General features: G+C 37.4%; 1 protein-coding gene across 6 annotated transcripts in view; it reads left to right on the forward strand.

The window, feature by feature from the left end:
- The first annotated feature begins 343 nt into the window (after window positions 1–343).
- The window catches only part of LOC129726569 (probable G-protein coupled receptor Mth-like 1), a 250,390-nt gene continuing 228,654 nt past the window's right edge, over window positions 344–22,079 (forward strand). For 4 of the 6 annotated variants that reach the window (XM_055683423.1, XM_055683427.1, XM_055683426.1 and 1 more), the window contains exons 1-2: window positions 344–840; window positions 12,463–13,840. In XM_055683423.1, the coding sequence (XP_055539398.1) occupies window positions 13,016–13,840 (825 nt within the window). In that variant the 5' untranslated portion in view covers window positions 344–840; window positions 12,463–13,015. Of the gene's footprint in view, window positions 841–12,107; window positions 12,365–12,462; window positions 13,841–22,079 lie in introns of those variants that run through there. The other 2 variants (XM_055683424.1, XM_055683425.1) reach the window with 2 other exon arrangements.

Genomic DNA, 22,079 nt, shown 5'->3' on the forward strand with positions numbered 1-22,079 from the left:
ATGTGGCAGTTCCGCGCAGACGATCGTTTCCACGAATACGCTTCCGGTTTGCGAAACGGACCAGTATGTGTGAACCCAGCAACAGCATAGCGAAGCAGTTGAGCAGATGATTTTCGCCAGTAGCATAGAATAACAAAACATAAAAACGAATGTTTAGCCGCCGGTGGCGGCTAAATCGTTCGGTTTCTGGAGTGATTAGTGTGTGTGCCGCATTAAACTACCGGCTGTGTAGCAACACGATTGTTTACGCTTACTTCGGCTCTTCGCGCACGACTGTGTGCGTGTGCTCTGCAGCTCGTTCGGGTTTTGCAGAAGCCGCGCGTCGCGACGGCGATCGGTCGTTTATGTTTCCATTTCAGTTGCGCTCGCTTCGTCGTCGCGGATGTGCGTGTGGAGCATTTTTGTTTATGGAAGGTAGTGTCAACGCGTGTCGATTTGCTGGCTGCGAAGTACGGATTCCTAGAGCCGGTAGTCTCCTCAACTTTGTTTATACTATAGGCACCGAATGTTGACAGTTTGGTGCGTGGCCTACTCCTTTTTGCGTTACGTTTGCTGAGTTGGAACAAAAGGGTAGTGTTGATTACAAACTTGTCCGATCGGGTTGAAGGAAAACGCCGTGCGTTTTGATGAATCGTGATCAAAACTGTGCTGTAAACAAAGTGGAAGGTATTTAAGCGAGGGAATGGCAAAGAAGAAATTAAAAAACACCTAGAGAAAGGAGTGAAGTAAGAAACGAAAGCAAAACTGTGATGGGATGATCATTGGTGTGTGGCACGAGTAGAACGAGGGTCCGAGCAAGCCAAGCAGCAGGGCCAGAGCGAGAGGAACAAACGGAAAAAGGTACGTTCGCAAAGCAGACCAAAACGGTTAATTTGACCAGAAGTATCGCGAAGAAGTTGTGATTCTGACCGTTGTCAGTTTCTTGCGTGATATCTTAAGGACTAGTTTTTTGTTTAGCGTGTTCATTTCCTGTACCCAGACTTCTTTTGTGAACGTGTGTGTGGTTTTGATCGCCGGTCCTGGTGATACGACAAAAAGAAAGAAATCGACCCCAACCGTCAGCGACAGCGACGGGTCGGTATTCAGTTTAATTGATGCAACATCCATCATTGCAAAAAAAAAAAAAAGAAAAATGCAACCGCTGCAGTGGCATTGCATAGCGGGTTTTGTGGTTACGTGCGGCGCGGTTTCAGATGACTTGCTACAGTCTCATTAGCTGCTACTTTTGCTGACTTGACTGCCGCCGGGCAACCCGGCTTGACCGATGAAAAACGGTTGATTCGTTCTCGGTATGTGTACTTAACGGAGACACAGCCGAGATTTTAGAATCGAACTTGTTGAAAAGATGTCACTGAAACACGTTAAATTGCAAGACAGACCAAAGGAAGGCTGCTTTAGTTTTCGTTGTTAACGGTGACCGATAAGAACACCTGTTAGGTGTTTGGGACAGGTTTTAAGTTGAAATTATCAAGATAAATTTTTATATTCTTGAATTGTATTTTAAGAAATTCATTAAACGGAAGTAGATAACGAACAAGTCTAAATAAGACTATTGAAAAACTTAGTGTTTATAACAAAACAATCAACAATGTCAAAATAGTGAAATATCTTGGTATGATGTTAAATGAGAAGTTCTGCTTCAATAAACATGTAGGTTACACTGTAAAGAAAGCTGCAGAAAACTAGGAGTCTTATACGGAATTTCTCATACCTGACTTTCGATTCTGAAATCTTAATATATAAGGCAACTATAGCGCCACTTTTACAACACCGTCCATCGGTAATATAAAACATTTACTGTTTTGTAATTTTTTTTTTCACAACATTTATTTGACACGGCACAATACAATTTTTGTTATTTCTGCTTGATATTCTTAAAAAATTTTGTAAGATGTCAATCAAATGTAAATTTATAACAACATCACGAATACAGGTCGGACTCGATTATCCGGAATTTTAGACTCGATCATTCGGAATTTTATTTTTTTGGTGTTCGTTTTTAATTTTTATTGGGAAATTTTACCTTTACCATCCCTTCTGGTATATTTGTTACCGTTTATGTCACTTTCAGCATATTTGGAACATGTTCGAAGTGAAGTGAAAATAATCAATGTTCAATAGTTTTTTTTTTGGTTCTCAAGTTTTTACCTCTTTTCGCCTCAGAAATAATTCGCATAATATTAGTAAAATAAAAAAAAAAGAAATATTTATTTCATGTTCGTTAATCGCAAATTTGAATATTTTTTTTTGTGATTCGATTATCCGGCAAACTCGATGATCCAGAATGAAATTTATTTGATGTTCCGGATAATCGAGTCCGACCTGTACCTGTCTAACAGTAATTAGACACTTTTCATGTAATTTTCATTAACCCTTTATAAGACAGGGGCAACTATATTGCCACCAACAAAATTTATTTTTTTCGCTGCACTCAGAATATTGTTTTCGAATTTGACTTAACCAAAGACTTCTACAGGTGTCTTAGAACACTTCAGTTTTTTCTAGGACTGCTAGAAGTGTACAATATTGATTTTGGGATCATTTTTATGTGAACAAACCGCAATTTTAGACCGTCTTCAGGAAATTCATTTTTATTTTGGTGAAAATCCAACAAATTGGTAAGTTTTTCACCAGTTTTTTCGTTAAAATACATGGTGTATTGGACGACAAATTCAAATTTTTTTTCTGGATACCACTCAAAAAACCGTTTACTTCGATCTTTTCCATGCAATATAAATGAAGTCCTACTGTTACATTCGAATTACTATGATTTTTCATTTTTTATAATTACAAAAAACCAAGCTTACAATGCAGATGCAAAAAAAAATGCTTCCATCGTTTTTGGGGTTAACGGGCAGTGGCAACTATATTGCCACCAACGTTTGTGCGGTTAACGGGCAGTGGCAACTATATTGCCACCAATTATTTCAATTGATTCAATAGTTAATTTTTTAACAAAGGTACATTTGTGTTGTTCCTTCTGTAAGGAATACGTTTTATTGAATGTTATGTAGATTCCTTGCGTAGTTTTTACGGCCTTATAAAGGGTTAAAGTACTCAATATCAAAAATTATTTAAAACACAAATAACCGATGGCCCCAAAGCCATTCGCAAACAGAATCAAACAAAAGGGTCACTATCGACAATTACTTCGTGTTGTTGCATCGTTTAGATCGATGTCCGCTCCACATTCTCGCCACCGCGGTGACATCAATATGGCGATCGATTCGATTGCTCGCACGCGCGTGCGGCCACAGTACAAACATAATTCAATTAATTAGTCACACACAAGCCGCCGCCGACGACGATGACGATCCGTTGCCAATCACAGCGCACTGTCCAAAAACCGTTAGCGATGCACTAACAATGATGATGATGATGATCATTTCGAATTCGGAGCCGTACTTACCGTTCTCTGCATAGGAACAAAAATAAACATGTGTTTGCGAACGGAGTACCTACTGTCCGATGATACACCTCTTGAGTGTTTCTAGCTTGCAGTTGACAGCGCCTTTACCTCCTCCTGGTGAGTCGTACAGTAAAACAACAAAACCAATAAAGGTGGCCGGTTCGAACACAACACGCGAGTGAACCCGCGGTGTACGTTTCATACTAGTCATATTTCTACTGTTATTCATTACGTGGGTTTGACGATCGTTACTACGATCGTCGGTACCCTGCTTCCACCGAATCTTTTCCTTTCTCCCCAAATCAAATGGTTACCTACCTGTACCGCTGCTACTATTGTCTTTCCCGTTTTTCGGCAACGTCAGCATTGTTTGAGATGGCTTTCCTAACCAGCCCGTGTGAAGGAATGGATCGCGGAGAGGCATTCAATATCCGAGAAATGCAAAGTAGTTATGCTAAGAATGGACGAACAGAGAAGGCACCCGAAACGACTCGTCGTCCGGCGCTTTTACACTGTTGAATAGCGAATTTATGGAATGGAAAAATTGATAGCAAGAGTTTTTTTTGCTTGATCGACGAATTATGCAAATCACTGCTAGCTCCGAGTGGATGTTTGGGGCTTTGACCTTGAGCAGAACGGTTACACCACGGGTCCGACCGAAAAACCGGTCAAGAAACCATGCTGGTTGTGATTGTCAATATGGGTATTTGAATTTTGTGACGGCTTTTCATTCAGAGCTGGGTGTGTGTATGAATAGTTTAAAACTTCCATATCTGAAAGATTGATGTTCATCAGGAATAAATGATATCGTCATAAAGTTTGATTTGTTGAAGTTGGCGTAAGCCAACAAAAAACTCCAATCCAATGACAATTGGGATTTTTATTTCTCATCATTATCGTACGACTTGATCGTTGTTGTGAGGAAATTAGACAGCTTGATAGTTTATGTCTAAAATTTCTTAAGTCCATTATTTATTTGCATTCTTAAGTGGCAGTCAATTGTGACTGGCAGGAAAAGATTAAAGAAATACATTAAACCGCACCTCAAAAATTACCAATTGCGTTTTTATCGACATCGTAGAGATAGATGAAATTTATGTCATTTTGCATGATTTTGTATGAATTAAACTTTTTTCCATTGTACGACGTTTCTCAATTTCTTACCTATTTCGCCCAGTCACAGTCTTTTGAAACAGTCTTTGGACCATAGTCTTTGGACTTGAACAGTCTTTGGACCATTGAATCGTAATCTTGTTTTCAAACCTTTACACATTTTGCGGTTTAATTTGAGATGTTTTGTATTGTTATTTTGATTTTTTCGCACCCAGGGCTCGATAAATTAATCAAGTGACGACAATGAGACAACAAACCTTCTGTTTTATTTGATGTATCTTCGGTTTGTTTCATAATTGCTTCTCATGGGCTTCAGCGGGTTGGAATTTAATGTTAATATCATGACAAAGTTTGATAATTATACGAGTTAACAGGCTCTTGCAACTTCTGTTTTATATTTTAATGAAGACCATAATTGCATTGAGATTCAGCGTTAATTGACTTAATTAACAATATTTTTCGGCATTTGATGTTGCTTCGTTATTTGAACTTAAATTTCAACATGTGTTTTTGCTTTAAAGCGGTTTGTGCCTAAATTTTTTCTTAAATTTATGATTTACTTTTAATTTACTTGATCTGCCACACTCAACCAACAGACAAATTTTTAGTGTTTGTTGTCAACTTGAGATGTATTTTTAAACTATTTGGTATAGTGTATAGTTGAATGAACTTTGACTTCTGTTTGCTGGCTTAGTTTGCCAACAAAGTAAAAGTTTTTCAAATTTCTTATCTGTTACCGGTTTTGGCCCTAGACATAAACTATTTACGGTCATGTATTATTTCAAATTTTATTTTTATTTTAATTTTGGAAAAAAAAATTGCAGCTCTTCTGATTTATATCTGAGACCGCTTTTTAGCTGTTCCGGACTTTTTAGGTGAAATGATACTTTTTGTCTTGAGAGAATGTTAAAGTACACTGCAAAGTTATAAATACTCGAAAAACATGTTGAATGTTTCTTTCAGTTGTAATATAAAAGCTGAACTAATCCACCTAGCGGTGCAGAAACCTTTGTTATACTATTACTGTATAGGGGAGATGGGAGCAGTTTCGGACACTTTTTCTACCATGATTTTTATTATTTTTTTGTTATCTTTTAAAAAAATCTGAATTCATCCTGGCTGTTGCTTGGACTTCAGAATATCATATAAGCGTGTAAGTAGTGTACGATGATGCGATTCCGATTGATTTATTTGAATTTTTGAAAATTGCTTTTTTGTCCGAATGTGCCCCGTGTGTGGGGTAGTTTCGGACAGTCCTGGGGCACTTTCGGACAGTGTTGAAAAACTTTTCTAGATTAATGTGAATTTTGTGTTTTTCAACTATTTTTTTTTTCATATAAACAGTGACTAAGATCAGATGCTTTGCAAACTTCGAAATTCATCTTTTTATTTTAAATTTATTTCATAAAATAAAAATCGAGCAAACTGGCTATGAGGAGAAAGGATACAAGAACTATGCCATTTTTTCGGCAATATTTGATTTGTTCAAAGTACAATGGCATTAGTGATTGTCAAGCAACAGCAAAATTGGTTCACTTACGCTGCTTTCTGGAACCTCATTCAAGTGTTCCAGAACATTGAGAAACAATTTTCCAATCGCCTTGGCATACGGTACGTGAATCCATAATTCATATGGGAACTTTCGATCGAACATTTCTCTAGTAATGTTTCTTCCACGTTCGTAAATACTTGTTGTTCTGAGTTTTTGGACGAGAAGCTTTCTGATTTTTCCGTTTTCTCTTTGGTTTTTCAGACGACAGGCCAAGTACTTCTTTTGATTCCGTAGGTATCAGAAGCGTGTCTCAAAGACATTGTTCCGTTAGAAACTCTTCTCAGCTCATCTTCGTTGATGCTTGCTCTATCGGTTTTCCTCTTGTAGTTCCGAACCATTTTTAGGACTGATAATCAGTCTAAATCGATATTTGTTAATAAACAACAATCAAACACAAATTTGGTAAGTGTCCGAATGTGCCCCACCACCATCCGAAGACAATTTTAAATTTCATCTAATAAATAAGATCTTTGTTTCTCCGATGTTATCACGTTTTTCATTGCATATTAGTTACGAACTAAGGTGGTGTACTTGAATTTTCAATTCACAAAGAAATTAGAAAAATACTTACAACTTTAAGCTCAAACGGTTGAAAACATGAATGAAAAAAGGCACTGTGTTGTTTTCGTAAGTAATAAACAACTAAGAGCTATCAACCTATATGGTAGATGTTGGTGGAAGGGCTGCCAACTTACTTATATTTTTAGTTTGGTTGAAAATTGCACCATTTGTTTTTTGATATAACATTTGAACTAGTCAGATCTTGAAAAAAAATAAACGATATCGCCGACGAAGAAGCGTTCGAGATAAATTAAAGTCGAATAGGGCAGATACTCTGTTGAACTACCTTTGGAGACCAACCATTGCGCCAAAAATGCCGTAGTTAGTTCGTTAAGCAGGCAGTCGTAGCATCGAATTGTTTCGCAGAGCACGAGGTCGCACGTTTATATTTACTTGTTCCAAGAGAGCGGGACAGTCTATGCGGCCTTGTAAAAGGTCAGTGGTGAACAATGTCCTGGCTGTGTCTCTACGGACAGACAGAAGCTCCAAACAAACTAATAAGCAGCGACTTTCATAACTTGGTAGACGGATGCGATCCATCCATGGCAGTTTACGAAGAGCGAATATCAAAAAGCGCCGTTGAACTGATTCTATTCTTTCCACGCCATTGTTGTAATGAGGAGTCCAGACAACCGAGCAGTACTCCAGTATAGAGCGAGATAATGCGCAATACAATGATTTAAGGCAGTAGATATTCGTAAAGTCTTTAGCGATCCTGAAGATGAATCCCAGAACTCTAGAGGCTTTGTCGATAGTGAACGAAATGTGAGGCTTGAAAGTGAGCTGGGAGTCCAAAATTACCCCTAAATCTTTAACTTGGTTTACGCGCTCGATCTCAGTTCCTAGCAAAGCGTATTTGTAATGTATAGTCTGTTTTTTTCGCGAAAATGATATAGTCGAGCACTTGGATGGATTAACGTCATGGATTAGTTTGAGGTCATCCGCGTAAGACAACCGTGGTCCTTTAATAACTAGGTTTCCGTCATTAAAAAAGAGCAAAAAGATTAGCGGTCCTAAGTGACTTCCCTGCGGTATTCCAGACGTAGCGTCAAAATAAGAGGATTGCCAATCCCTAATAGCAACGCTTAGACGGCGACCGGTAAGGTACGATTGAAACCATAGTAAAAGATTCCCGTTGATTCCAAGATTTTCAAGTTTTGCAACGGCTATGCGATGATTCAGAGTTATTTCAATTTACAGTTCATATTCTTCACTTTTTTTCAGTAACAAATATTGTGTAGAACCAGGGGAATTGAAACCTGGAATACTCAAATACTTATTGCCTATACGTGATTCTTTGTATAACTTCACTAGCTAGGCTGACCAGATTTTCTCGGGATAAAAACGGGACAAATGGGTCTAAAAAACGGGACACATGATAAGATTGATTTTTGGAAACTTTCACTAACGAAAGCATGTAAACAACTATTCGTTGCTCTGATGAACCTTTTTTTTTGTATGCCTGAAGGGCATTGGGACTAAGAGAAGACGGGACGGTTAAAAATAGTTGTAAAAACGGTACTGTCCCGTTCAAAACGGTCAGCCTATCACTAGCTCAGATCCATCACGGAGGAGGCACTACACAAAGTAGGGTCGTTAAGCACAAGTTCAAGCTTTAGTGGCACTATTATTTTGGGTATTCCAGGTTTTAAGGTGGAACCGCACTGAATCCAAAAATGGCCGACTTCGAGTCACCACTTCGAATTTTCGAAAGCACAAGACTCGGAAATAGTTAATGCGTTCCCTGTGAAAATTCTATTTTATGTTTGCTTCACCACAGCAAACATAAAATAGCATTTTCACAGGGAACGCATTAACTATTTCCGAGTCTTGTGCTTTCGAAAATTCGAAGTGGTGACTCGAAGTCGGCCATTTTTAAATTCAATGAGGTTTCACCTTAATTCCCCTGGTTTTACACAATATTTGTTACTGAAAAAAAGTGAAGAATTTGAACTGTAAATTGAAATAACTCTCAATTCAACTTCTCTTGAAGAAAAATTTCACGTATTCAGCATAAATCGAAAATTTAGCAAAGTTTTTAATTGATTACGCACAAAAGGATAATGTTTTTCTCTAGAATCAATTTGAAATTACTTTCATAACAAGGTTTCCAGTGTTTGAAAAAAGATAGATAACCTGGTATTATTAAGGAATGTGATTTTAACAATGAGAGATTTTTTAGAAAGGAATTTCAAAGTATCGAGTTCGTAGGATCTAATTTTTACTTTTTGTGCGTTAGACTATCATATTCTGTTTGCATGTTTTTTCGCTCTTATTCTAATACTATCAAGTACACATTCGATTCTTTTTTACACGGAATTGTTTTATATGCCTTTTTGATTTAACAAAATAACACGGGTTTCTTTACACAGTTTTCTACACGGGACGCATCCCTCGGGCAAAAAAATAACAGAAGGGGTGTATGCAACGTCACGACCGCAAGGTTGACGTAAATTTTCATAAAATTGTAATTACATCACTTTCATTGTTGTATTAAAAAGTGATCAATCACAATAACTGTTATCAAACACTAATAAAATAGCTCTTCAAAAATAATGTTCAAGGAAAATAGCCAAAGATGGCCGAATACCAGCTAATATGAGCATTGCCGGAACCGGGATGATATAAATAGGCCGTAAATCGATCCCAGTTGCCATTTTAAATTTTGTAGACATTATTTACAGAGATTTACACTCATAAGTAGTATATCATAATCTTAGCGGAGATCATTTAAAGAGTTCGCGCACACTCCCGAATACAACAATGCGTCGCAACGAACCGCTACTGCTGCTACCCGCTGCTGCTTTGTTAGGACTGTCACAGTAGCCATCAACTAGTAAACTGATCGGTTTGAGCAGGAACAGGCTCTGATATATCCCAAAGAGTGCATACCCGGTTTAAAAGCAAAGCCTTGGTGCTAGATGCGATTCGGAGCTTGACCTTCTGTTTGTTATAGACAGACTTCACAGCCGACCGTTTAGTGTACAGGACTAGCGCTACGATCCTACTGACACTAACAGTCTCTTCGGAGCCGAGACTCGAACCTACGACAACTGGCTTGCTAGGCCAGCATCGTACCTCGGAACCATTTGGGAGGGGATTCCCGGTTTCCTAGGTATATAATTCTGTCGACCGTGCTAGGAAAAGCAAGCATCAAGCTACCAATCAAAGATTGAAATCTGTGTTTCAACAAGGCTTGACAATTTTCAATAGTACAATAGTTCGAATGTTCAAATAACACTTTTCTGCATTTGGACGGTAACAGATTTATTAGCATTTAAAATTGGACATATTTTTCCCATTTTCTGTTTTTAGATTTTCATTTTACACTCCTATGTAACCGAACTTCTTGAGAGACATATTGCCGTTCCAAGCATAGTTGTCCCAGCGTGCATAAGGTTTGTGTAGAACATTGGACTACTTTGATTGGAACGGCAGCGTAGTTCTACATTAGCGGTTCTCAACCTTTTTTTTGTCCGCGTACCCCTTGGCGACATTTTTCATATCGATTGTACCCCCTGGCTTGGAATGTTTTCGCAGAGTGCGAGAGGGTAATGGTAGGTCATGTTGTGGTTTTCTATTTCAGGTTTCATATTGAACTATAGTTTGTTTGATTTCTACAGTCATGTTTTAAGAGCACTATTGAACAACAACTGAAGTATTACAAAGAAAAATTGCTTTGTCCGCCATTACTGATTTTTCTTTCGCGTACCCCCTGAAGGCTTTCGAGTACCCCCGGGGGTACTTGTTCTACATGAAAATAATCGGGTGTACTTGATTGTCAGTTTCGTTTGGCGGGAGGACTTACAGTTTGATCTACTCGAAAGAAGTCATCAAGCAAAATATAAGCACATTCGAACTTCGGGAAGTGGAGCCCCAAAGCGGTTAAAGTTCCACTTTTTTAACCGATATAAAAGCACAGGGTATTCATAAAATTGTCGTAGTCGATTTTGTTTTCGATGCCATATGTCTTAGGCGAGCATTACACGAAGCATATTTGCTTGAAATGACGCTAAATATTCATTTGCCCGTGTAATATCAAAATATTTGCTTCAATTATTTGCAAAGTTTTGTTTGCTGATGTATTTTCTTAAGAAAAAATTTAATAAATATTAGAAGCACCACTCCCTGAAGCCCGATTTAGCTACAATTGCGCTTGGAGACTTTTGGTTTCAAGAAAAGTTAATTTTTCAGCATTCTTATGTGTACTAATAATTTTGGGTGAGTTCAAAAATCAATCTCCAGAAAAAACTGAAAAATCATCAAAATAGTTGTCATTGCCGCCAATCTTAGTTTTGAATCCTGTAATAGTTTTACGGACTATTTGTTTTTGTTTTGTTTTTTGAACAATAAATAAGATTAATTTTTTTATGCTGATAGAAAAACGAATTTCTGCTGCTATTTCATAATTGACAGAAAACAGTGTGAGCTTTGAGGGCATTTGGATAAAATTCATGAAAATTCCAAGAAAGTCTCAAATTTTTAATTGGCACATTTCCATTAGAAGCTGATAAAAAAAGATAAAAATAAAACTTCGATAAAAACATGCAGAAAATTCAATTATGACGAACAGTTGGAAAACTGTGGGAAAACGTAATGTACTGCCACGTAAATCAGGTGAAAATAACATAAACAATTAAGTAAAACCTATAGTCTAGTTTCTATTCCGATATTTAATGTACATTGTTTTGTTGTCTTGATTATCGGAATTTAGAACAGAATCGAATCAAATGTCGAATCCGTTTTCGCGGTGTAGCTACACTTCTCCGGACTACACTTTGCAGCTTGAAATAAAACATTTTCAGTGTAATTGCATTGGTATGCGTAATAATAGGGATAGCTGTCAATTTGTTTTTTTTTGGTAATTATCGTCATCGTCATTTTGTCTCGTTTCCATTTCATGAATGAAAATGACAAAAGGCAAATCGTTCCGAACTGAAATCAAACTTGCAATGGGCAAATGGGCATTTCGCTGACCCAGATTTTCGGTAATCTAAATTGCAAAAAAAGCTTCCGTTTCTGGATCAGCTCCTTAAACACACACACATAAAGTTGGATAACATTTTCCCGTGAAAGCGCATCATCCTAATCATATCAGCCGCACAGAAGTTCCACCTGAAACTGTAACTTCCTAAACAAACAACACTCCAAACCCAGCATCACTAGCTGTGTGTGGATTTATTTGTTCACATCCTTCCCTCAGCCAATAACCTCCCTCCCCAGGATTGTTTATCGACGTTCGTTCGTTCGTTCGGGTTCGGCAGCGCCGGAAAAGCGGCTGCGCATAGTCACCATCGGACGACGACGACGGCGATGACGACCGGACCGGGCCGGGCGACTATTTTGTACGATCATATGCAGAAATGGTACAACATTTTTGGGCCTCAACCGTGTTGTGCACCGTATCCTTGTCCGACGGGGTGGTGGCGGCGGCGCCGCGCTGTGTGCGTTGTTCAGTGGCCCATATAAAATGCAATTATCAGTGCAGCCGCCGGTTCTGTCCTATCACACTAGTCGATCGGTTAACAAGAGGGCAGCAACAGCAGCTTCAATTCTGAGGCTGACGCTGTTGTTTCTCCGCATGTAGGAATCCTTCTCTAGTTAGTTATCAGTGCCATGTATAGGTAGGTAGGTGATGTGGCTGTTTTATCCGTTTATCGCTGGAAAAGGTGGAAAAGAATTCTTTTAATTGCCCCGAAGCAAGTCGGAATCACAACTCTTTCGAACGGGTCAGAATCGGTTTTTGAATAGCATTGGATAATTAATGATAAACTTTTTCTCGTGTTCTTATTTCTGTTTTTTTTTTCTTGATCTGTTATTTCCTCAGGTTTCGGTTGGTGGTCGCCGCATACAGACGGAAAACGAGCACTGAAGGCGGCACTCGGATGCACACCGTGGTCAGCCGATTGCTGATTTATGGTATTTAATTACCGTTTGCAGGAGACTGGAATCTCATGAAACGTGACGTCGGGCTTCGTTACTGGAAGGGCCGCGTTGAAACTTACGAAGCAAAAAAAAGTTGTGCCAATAAGTAGAGAGAAAAAAATGCGCCTCTTCCCGTATTAGGTGAACGGTTAAGAAAGCAAAAGCAAGTCGGAAAAAATCAAGAAGCGTGCAGTCCGTAATAGAAAACGATCAACAAGTGTGCTTTATGGTGGAAGAAATTCTGATATGTTGAAAACAAGTGCGTTGGAAAAGGGCTATAAAAATAAAGTGCGTAAAGTGAATTGTTGTGGCTAATGAGTGGGGAGTGTTGGAAAGTGTAAAAAAAGAAAAGAAAAACGAGACCTTCAGGTTTCAGCGCGTTGTTGTTGTTGTTGTTGTTGTCGGTTGAACTCGGTCAAGTTCGAGAAAGCCAGGCGCGCGGAAAAGCGAACAAGATGAAAGAGAAACGGCTGCACTTGTTTGCGGTCGGTGCATTGCCAAAAATGTATGTCCCACTTTTGACCGGCACCTTGTTGGTGATCCTCTTGAGCGTCGCCTCCGTTGGTGCCGCTCAACGGCAGCCGGTTTACATCAACAAGTGCTGCCGGATTGGCGAATATTATGACGACTCCCAGCAGCTGTGCGTGGCTGGTGGTATCGAGAAGTGGGTACCGAAGGTGTTTCTGCCGGCGAAAAACCAAATTTATACCGACATCGGAAACGCTCCGTCGCACATGAAATTTCTGGAGAGCAAGCGGCCCGAAGGTTGTAAAGTCAGTGCCTACACGACGGACCAAATTCTGCTGATGGGTAACGGATCGTTGTTTCTGAGCCAGAAGCATGCCCTAGTTTCCCTGCCCGAGTATTGTGTTGACGAGAAAGTGGCTCTGGTTTGCGCCCGTGACAATGGAATGGATTCGCTGCAGGCACCGCTGAAAACCAGCACCGTATGGCGCTGCTGTGGGCCGTCTTTTGCGTACGACAAGGAAAATCAAACCTGCGTGAAGCTGAACCAATCGCACGTGAGCTACAGCTCGAAGATCGTCACATCGGCCCACGTGGACCTTAGCTTCCGGTTTCCGGACTGCAAGGAGCACGCCATTGCCGGCATCTTCAAGCCGGAGAATCTCAAGGCAGAAACCGGCTCGGTTACGATTGACTCGGGAAAGATTTTCGCTTCCCACGAGTACTGCCTGGAGCAGGCGCTTGATGGTAAGACGGTGTACGTGTTCTCCTGCGTGGAACATCTGCAGCCGGACTCGGTGCCGATTAAGAATCAGGTGAGGAAACGATTATTTTATGCTATATATTTCCTAAGTCTCGAGATGGTGCATAATTAATGCTGCGTGTTTGGTTCATCCTGTGTTGACAGACGTATATTCTCGAACTAGTAATGAGATGAAGCGCTTTCATGTATTAATGAAGATTTATTTTTCTCGTGATTTTATTACACTCCCCTGTTAGACGACTTTTAGTGCAGGCAACAACTTTAGTTTGAATTATTATACCTTCTAAAATCGGAAATTTTCAGTTGTTCTAAGCTCCTTTTTTTTACTTTGACGCCATATCTTCCGAACGAAGCAATTGAAGCTTAAGTTTTCATTACCTCGTTTATGTTTGCATCTTTAATATGTACACAAGTACCAGTAAAAAAATATAACATACAATTAACTCTCTACACTGAAATTACGCAAATAACATGGTGTACGGGATACACAAACACTCGGGCAATATTACAGTACATCAAAAGTTCTGGCCAAGACAGAGAAAAAAATTACGAATGAAAGCTTAATTGTAATGTTTGCAAAATTACGACAAAATTATGCAGAAGAGCTGTGTTAAAATAATAAGCAAATGAGAGTGAAATGTGCAATTCATTTGTTTTTTATTTTGCCTCTTCCTCGAAGTATTTCCGTTTCAACTGTGCTTCAATTTTATGTCAACTTTAACGTTTGAAGCTTCAGATCCGTTTTGATTTAATACTTGAATAGGCATCGTCTCTTTCAATTTTGTTGTCCTTTTACTTCGCGTCGATATTAAGTCAGACCGGAGCAAGTGACAAAAAAAAAATAATTTGAAGTTTACTACTACGTAAACTTTGAAGTTTCTATATTTCTGCGCAAATGTAAATGTATAACATTTATTAATTGCGCAGAAATCTTGAAAAATTCAAAATCCGGATTAGTCAGTTCTTGACTCTTTTTTCGCATAATGATAAAAATATTGCTTGGTCTGTCTTAACATGGACCAGTTGTTCAAATTAACAACTTTCTAATTAGTATGAAATTAACTAGAGTCTTCAGCTTAAGTTTCTAACTTGCTAAAAAAAACTGCTCCATATAGGTTCAAATCATCATTTTGTTCGATTATTGACAGGGGCAAGGGAAAAAAGGATAGATACAAACAGGTTCAGATTAAGTACGGACAAAAAATAGTAACTTAAATTCGATCTAAAAGAGAAAACTCACAGGACCTATCTTAGATCAGGGGCGACTCGTCCATAGGTGCAACCTGTGTATTGCACACGAAGCAAAGCAAAGCCTTGGTGCTACATTCCGTATCGGAATTCGACCTTCTGTTTTACTATACACAGACTTCGCAGCCAACTGTTAAGTGTACAGGACAATTGCGGGGCTAGCGCCACGATCCTACTGACACTAACAGTCTCTCCCGTGCCGGGACTTGAACATACGACGACTGGCTTGTTAGGCCAGCATCGTACCTCGAGACTAGCTGGGAGATACTAACACACGAGGATGCCAGGCAAAAAATAATTTTCAAATCCAGATTTATATTTTTATTTTTTTAATAGTAACATAGAGAATGCCTTGCGATTTTTTGCGCACATGATTGTGATTACTTGCCCAAACTGTGATTTCCAGAATTTGTAGTAGAACAGGTAGGTTCAAACGTCACGAGTCTCTAGTGGACTACTGGTCAGATTAACTCAACTTATGCGAAAAGTCGAGGGATTTCCAGAAAACTTCCATCGGGAAACATCTCATCCAGCCCGCTAAAAAGCTAATCAGAAACCCGAGAAACTAAATCTAATCAAATTTTAATTCATTAATTTATTTGTTTGGAAATCATCATCAAAATAAGCTCAGAATTTAAAACAGGAAAATTGATATTCCGGAAAAGCTAATATGAAACAATACTTTTAAAACTCAACCTTCACAAAAAATGACTGCTTTTTTATACATTCCATCCCTATTGTTTGTATTTTTGTAAACTCAACAAACCAAGGAAAAAGGAAAAAATCCGCATAAATATAGCTCAAAATTCAATGTTCCTTTAATATAACTTTGGAATATCCCAGAAAGTTGAAAAAAGTTTATTACGTAAGTTTTTTGATTTGGAATTATTACTCAAAGAATTCTACATCATTAAATTATGACTATTGAGCAGTTCCACGAAAAATGTTCCAGTTTTATTATTTTTTTTTCAATTGTCATCTTTGATTTGGCTGAATCTTTGCATAGACGTTTCTATAGGCAAAAGATGCCATTTTGTGCTATTGGTTTGATTTTTTTGAACCCGACTCATTTATGAGAAGCTATTGAAAAATGCTATTTTGGGAAGGTATTGATGATTAGAAATATTTTTAGGGTCAAAATGGTTCGTTTGATCGGTGTGACGTCTTCGGTAAAGTTGTAGATAATTATTGTCTTTCCGAAAAAATATAGGGGAACTGCTCCATTATTCATCTCATTAAGGGGTAATATCTACCAAAAATTTTTTTTTCTCGTCATTTTTTTACCGGCTTAAGTCATGATAAAACTATCCTAGAATCAAAATCTACATCGCACAAGTACTGATCTATACTCAAAATTCGTTTAAATCAATTTTTACCGAACAACTTTTATGCTCCAAAATAACATTTTTCGTTTATTTTGGCCATGCTTTTTTTGTAAACCAGTAGAAGTTACCTATGATCGACATCGCGTTTCAAATGTAAAGTATAGAGGTCGCTGCATCAAGTTTTGACTCTTACAGCGTCTCTACAGCACGTGTTTACTCACAATTTCCATTTGTTTAGTCGATCGGCCGTTCTCGTGGTGTACGTTCTTTTTTTAAGTTTTTTGATACTTTTTAACTGTGAGTTATCCTCAAAAGTACTTAAATATGAGTGACAAGTTTGAGTTTTGCGTGGAATCGGACGCTTACCGCGTCATAGTCACTGAGCGTTGTATGTCTGATGCCGCGAAAGAGGGTAGGCGCAGCCTTTTTTTTCCTGTATGGATCTTCCTCACTGCGACCAGAATCGTAGATCTATTGTGAGATATGCCCGGGTGTCTGCTGTATCCCTCACTTCTGTTAATAGCAATACCGCTATTGAGAAGTGGCATGCTTATTATTATTGTTCATCAGTGCTTGTGTGTAATGTGATACTCTTCCTTACACGCTTACTGTTCTACTATACCGATACTCGTTCCTCTTGCCAAATATCACCAATTATAATTCCCTGGAGAAGTTTCGTCGTGCGTCCTTCTGGCCAGTTTTATTGATAAGAGGGACTTATTTTTTGTTAAGAGGAAGTTACGCAAAGGTATTGTATTTCAGCGTAAAGGAAGGGTAACTGGTGAGGAGCCTGAGAATAAACCCATGCTTAAAAGTCCTTTTTGACATCGGATGGCCTGGTTCTACTAAGATTCGAACCCACGACCATCCGCTTGACAAAGCGGACTCTGTAACCTTGCGGCTACGCAGCTCCCCAAATTAAGGCGCAGCCTTAGATCAGATAAAAAAAGGTAGAAGAGGAAGATAAAGCCTAGGAAGGACAACTTTACGGCACAAGGATAGCTGACTGAAGGTTAAAAAATTATTAGGGGCTTTATTATTGAGATTCTTAAGATTTATAGCATTTTGAAACTTTAAAGGCGTTTTTCTCAAAACCATGTTTTCAAAATCGGCGAGCAGTAGAACTGAAAAAGTTTACATCCGATTGACTTGAAATTTTAACTGTAGCTTCTCCATTAGAGAGTGAAGTACACACGATTTTGGCGATTGATTAACAACAACAAAAGTTATAAACAGTTAAAGTCGATTTTTTACGTGGGACTACGTCTTTGTTCACTATACTGGGATGCATTCTGTGAAATTGGAAATGAAACTGGCAAATGTTGCGTCAGATTTCAAACGTTAATAACAGCATAACCACATGATGGATAACAATAATCGATTTGTTGTTGGATAGATAAAATGTGTAACAATTTTAAAACACGCTAGTTATCTTTATTTCACTGCTCAACGGTGAAAATTGATAAAAAGTTACAGGGATACTTACGCGAACAATGAACCAATTACATGCTAGCATTCCTAGCACAGACGACGTGAATGAACACCATCCGTTCCCCGTGTTATTCTCTGTATCTATATCGATATAGAAATTGACAGAGTCTCCCCGTCCCAATAGGTCGATTTATTTTTGCTTCCATGAGCTTAGACTAAAATGATGTCTCGAAGGTAAAAGTTTTCCGAAAAGTTTGAAACAATCACCATTCTTGAACAATTTCCAAACCTGTTTTCAAAACCTAATAAAAACTGATGTCTTGAAAGAAAACATGCCGGTAAAAGCAGTACCAGTACCAGTGGAGTAAAGAACCGCAGGTCTCTTGTCGTCTATGATTGCAGCGGTACTCTTCTATTCGTACATTTCAGCGGTACACTTCTATTCATACTGCAGCGGTACTATTCGTATTGCAGTGGTACACTTTTGTTCGTATATTTCTATTCGTGTGCAATCGAGGAAAAACTGTAATGCTGCTGCTGATGGTGATTGAAAGTTTACCTCGTAAATATGATTACCATAAACTGTTCAACAAGAATTGTAAATTTCTGCAACGGATATTTATTCAATTTTATCTTCGATATTCACTAAATAATCGTGACCGGATAGTATCGAAAGAGTAAATTCCACATATACACATTTAAAGAAGAGTAAGAGCCTGCGAACGCTTGTGAATTTTTAGTTTATTTACTATGATTCATTAGAATCTTTTTTTACATTTCAAAATTGTTCGATGATATATTATTATTCAAAGCTTTACCATAAGAAACGTTATTAGCAGTCTTCGTAATACAGCGAATGTAGTTGTAGGTAAATGAAAAAAATTGTCAAGCAAAAAACAAAAATGGAATTGTTGATTGTTACGGTTTTTTGCTGGAACTTGTCAATAATTTTGTTAGACCATATCTTCTTATGTTTACCAAATGATGAACCTTGAATTCTAAAAATATAATCATGTGTACTTCACTAGCGACACTTATGAAGATAATGAGAAAATTTTTGTATTGGTTATAGGTGGCGTTGGACACGACTTCTACTGCTCGCCGCGGAACAGCTTTTAAAAAAAGCGGTTTACCGCAATTGCTGCACAGCCGCCATTTTGTAAAAAAGCAGCAATAAATTTTGTTTTCTATTCTCCAAGAGTTGCCTAATCCAACGATATGTTATTTATATATCTTACATCTCAAATAGTCTTTAGAAAAATTCATGAAAAAAGCCTAGGTTTTTTGAGCATTTGCTAGATATTACCCCTTAAGCCGATATTCACGAAGAATGCACGGATTGAACACCAAATTTTCACGAAATAATTGAAAAAAAAAAAAAAAAAAAACAAACAAAAGATGCTTTCGTGCTCTTATGGAATCGTTCAGCATTGTATATTTAGTAAACTTAGCTAGATTTATCCTGAATTTTGTAAAACAAACCATTTTTTACAATGCTTCCATATCCATATCAAAACTTGAATCACTGCTCAATTATTTATCTCACGACGCCCCCATATTCATCACACTGTTAATCATGAATGAATCACATTATTATGAATGAACGTAGCCGCAGCCCGTCGTAGTAGGTTACCTAGATATCCGCTGTAGTTGTTTACGTGCAAAATTGGTAACCTAGGTAACCACTGCAGTGCTGTCGATGTATGTCAATTATGTCGGAATAATTTAACATTTTCAGTATGATTTTTTCCTATTAATAGAAACTAATTTGGCAACTTTTGATTTTCTCCAACGCAGTTAAAATAGATGAAAATACATACAGTTGAAATTTGGGAATTGTAGAAATTCATCTCATATATTTCTGCTAATTCAAGCTTGTTTTTAAAAATTTGAGGTGATCATTTCAAAGACTAAAGTATTCTTAGTGTAGTGAGTGATTTTGTTTAGAAATTAAAATAAAAAGTGGTCCGCTAGTGATGAAAAAAACTTTGGTTGGCTGCTGAACGAGTCCCGTTGCAGCCGTATAGAACAATGCGCGGATTTTGTTTTCTTAGGTAGGTGATTGAATTAAATGAGTTTTCGAGTGCAGATGCCCGACTATTTTTTCAAATTTAGAGCTTTTAAGTGAGTTTTTGAGAATTCTACTTCTTGAGAAATCTAAAGTGAACTAAGAAGAATCCATTCCATGGATTAGCAGATCGTTTTAGTTAGAAAATATGCGCCTTTTTCTGTTTTCAATTGTGTTTTCATGTTGTATGAGATGGATATATAGGCTGAGATGAATAATGAAGCAGTTCCCCTACACTCTAAAAAAAATATTTTTTGAAGAAAAGTTAAAAGAAAAATTCAAAATATATTATCTAAAAAAACTCATTTATTTAAATCTATTTTTTTTTATAAAAAATACAACAGATTACCTAATATGATGGAAAAATCAAGAGAAAAAAGTTATAATGTTTTGAAAAAAAAAAAAAAAAAATTTTTATAATTTTTTTTTCGAGGGGCATTTTTTTTTTGATAGACAAAATTATTATTGCCGATGACACTATGCCAAACATCCAAATCGTTCTGGCATCTCTTGTTTCTTTTATTTTTACAATTCATAGACTAAAGATGAACGAAAAGTACTGATAGATGATTTTAAAAGTAAATAAACCAAGAAATCCAGAAAAAATAGACATGATTGTTTGATATTGACTCATATTACCTCGGGGTGATAGTGGTTTGTCACGTTAAATTTTCCAAGGAATACGACGGAATTAAAAAATTTAAAACAAAAATTGCTGGATTTGCCGAAAAATGTATGTTTAGATTTAAAATACAATAATAATCTATCTGGAAACACTTCCGGTCAAAAATTAATCCCCCAACTTCGAACCAAATCCGTGATGCCAAGTTTGTGGTTTTTCGTGGTCATTTAGTATGGAATGACCCATATCTTTTAATGCATTGTTAGTTGTCCTAAGAAGGACAGTTTTTCTACGCATATTGCATAAAATATAAATTTTTAAGTATTGTCCTGCTCGATTTAGAAAAAAGTTAGCAGAACAATTATCAAAAACAGCATTGCAAGCAACAAACTGCAGTAGAATAGTCAGAATAATTAAATACCCATAAAATTCTCTTGAAAAAAAAAACTGGTTTTAATGAGAATTATAATGAAATTTCTTAAAAAAAATTGAAAAAATATAATACAGCTAGGACTCGATTATCCGAAGTGATTTTGTTTTATTGTTTGTTTTTAATGTATCTTTAAAAATTTTACTTTTACTATCCTTTCTGGCATATTAAGGACATGTCCGAGATAAGGGAAACCAATAAGTGTCTATTTTTTTTTTCTTCTCAAGACTTTACCCCTTTTCCCACAGAAAAAAAAATTCTTGCTACGCCTTTGCTTGATTCCAGTAACATAACAAAAAAAAATCACTCTGCGTTCGTTGATTGCAAATTTGAAAATTTGTTTTTGTGATTCGATTATCCGGAAGGTTCGATTATCCAGAGTGAAATTTTTTTCGATACTCCGGATAATCCGAAACCGATCAGTAGGCTTGTTGTTTTCCTCAATACGTGGAAAGAGCATCCACTCTGCTCTGTGCTGCGTATGCAGCTGCGTATAGCAATATTTTGTGCCAAACTTTTTCATTCTGCTTTGTGCCGTGTTTCTGCCGCTCGCAGAAAAGTAATACACTTGCTGCTTACATCGCAGCTGAGCGAAACAAGAGTCATGCTGACACAGCTGAGCGAAAACAGACCATACAAATTTTGTTGATTTGCAAAATGTGCAAATTTAAGCTCAATCGGATATGATTTAAAGGTGCTTGAAAGCGTTAAAAGTTGTCATTTTTTTACCCTCGAAATTCATCCTCTCGATTATTATGAAAATCGCGTTTAAAATGCCTAATGTACATCATAACATGTTACGTGGGGTTTTGAGCGAGTTGTGAGTCATTTTAGAAGCCAATTCTAAAATACTCCATGTTAAGCCCTCGATGGCTTAAAAAAACGACTATGTCCCAGAATGACGAATTTCGGTCTAAATTTTGTTTTCGAAATAACACCAGAACTCGATGTTTTATGCATTTTATTTCAGGTCAATTGGGATCAAAAACAAAACTTTCGAATCTGCTAATTTCATGTACTTTCCCCTTGGATTCGATGGTAAAAAAATCATAACTTTGAGGAACTCTGATTGAGCTGAAATTTTGCTCGGGTAATGTTTTTCTTTATGTTATAAATAAATAAATAGATAAATAATGAGCATCAAATTATTTGAACCATTCTACAGCA

The sequence above is a fragment of the Wyeomyia smithii genome, chromosome 3, assembly GCF_029784165.1.
Source record: "Wyeomyia smithii strain HCP4-BCI-WySm-NY-G18 chromosome 3, ASM2978416v1, whole genome shotgun sequence".
Lineage (NCBI taxonomy): Eukaryota > Metazoa > Arthropoda > Insecta > Diptera > Culicidae > Wyeomyia > Wyeomyia smithii.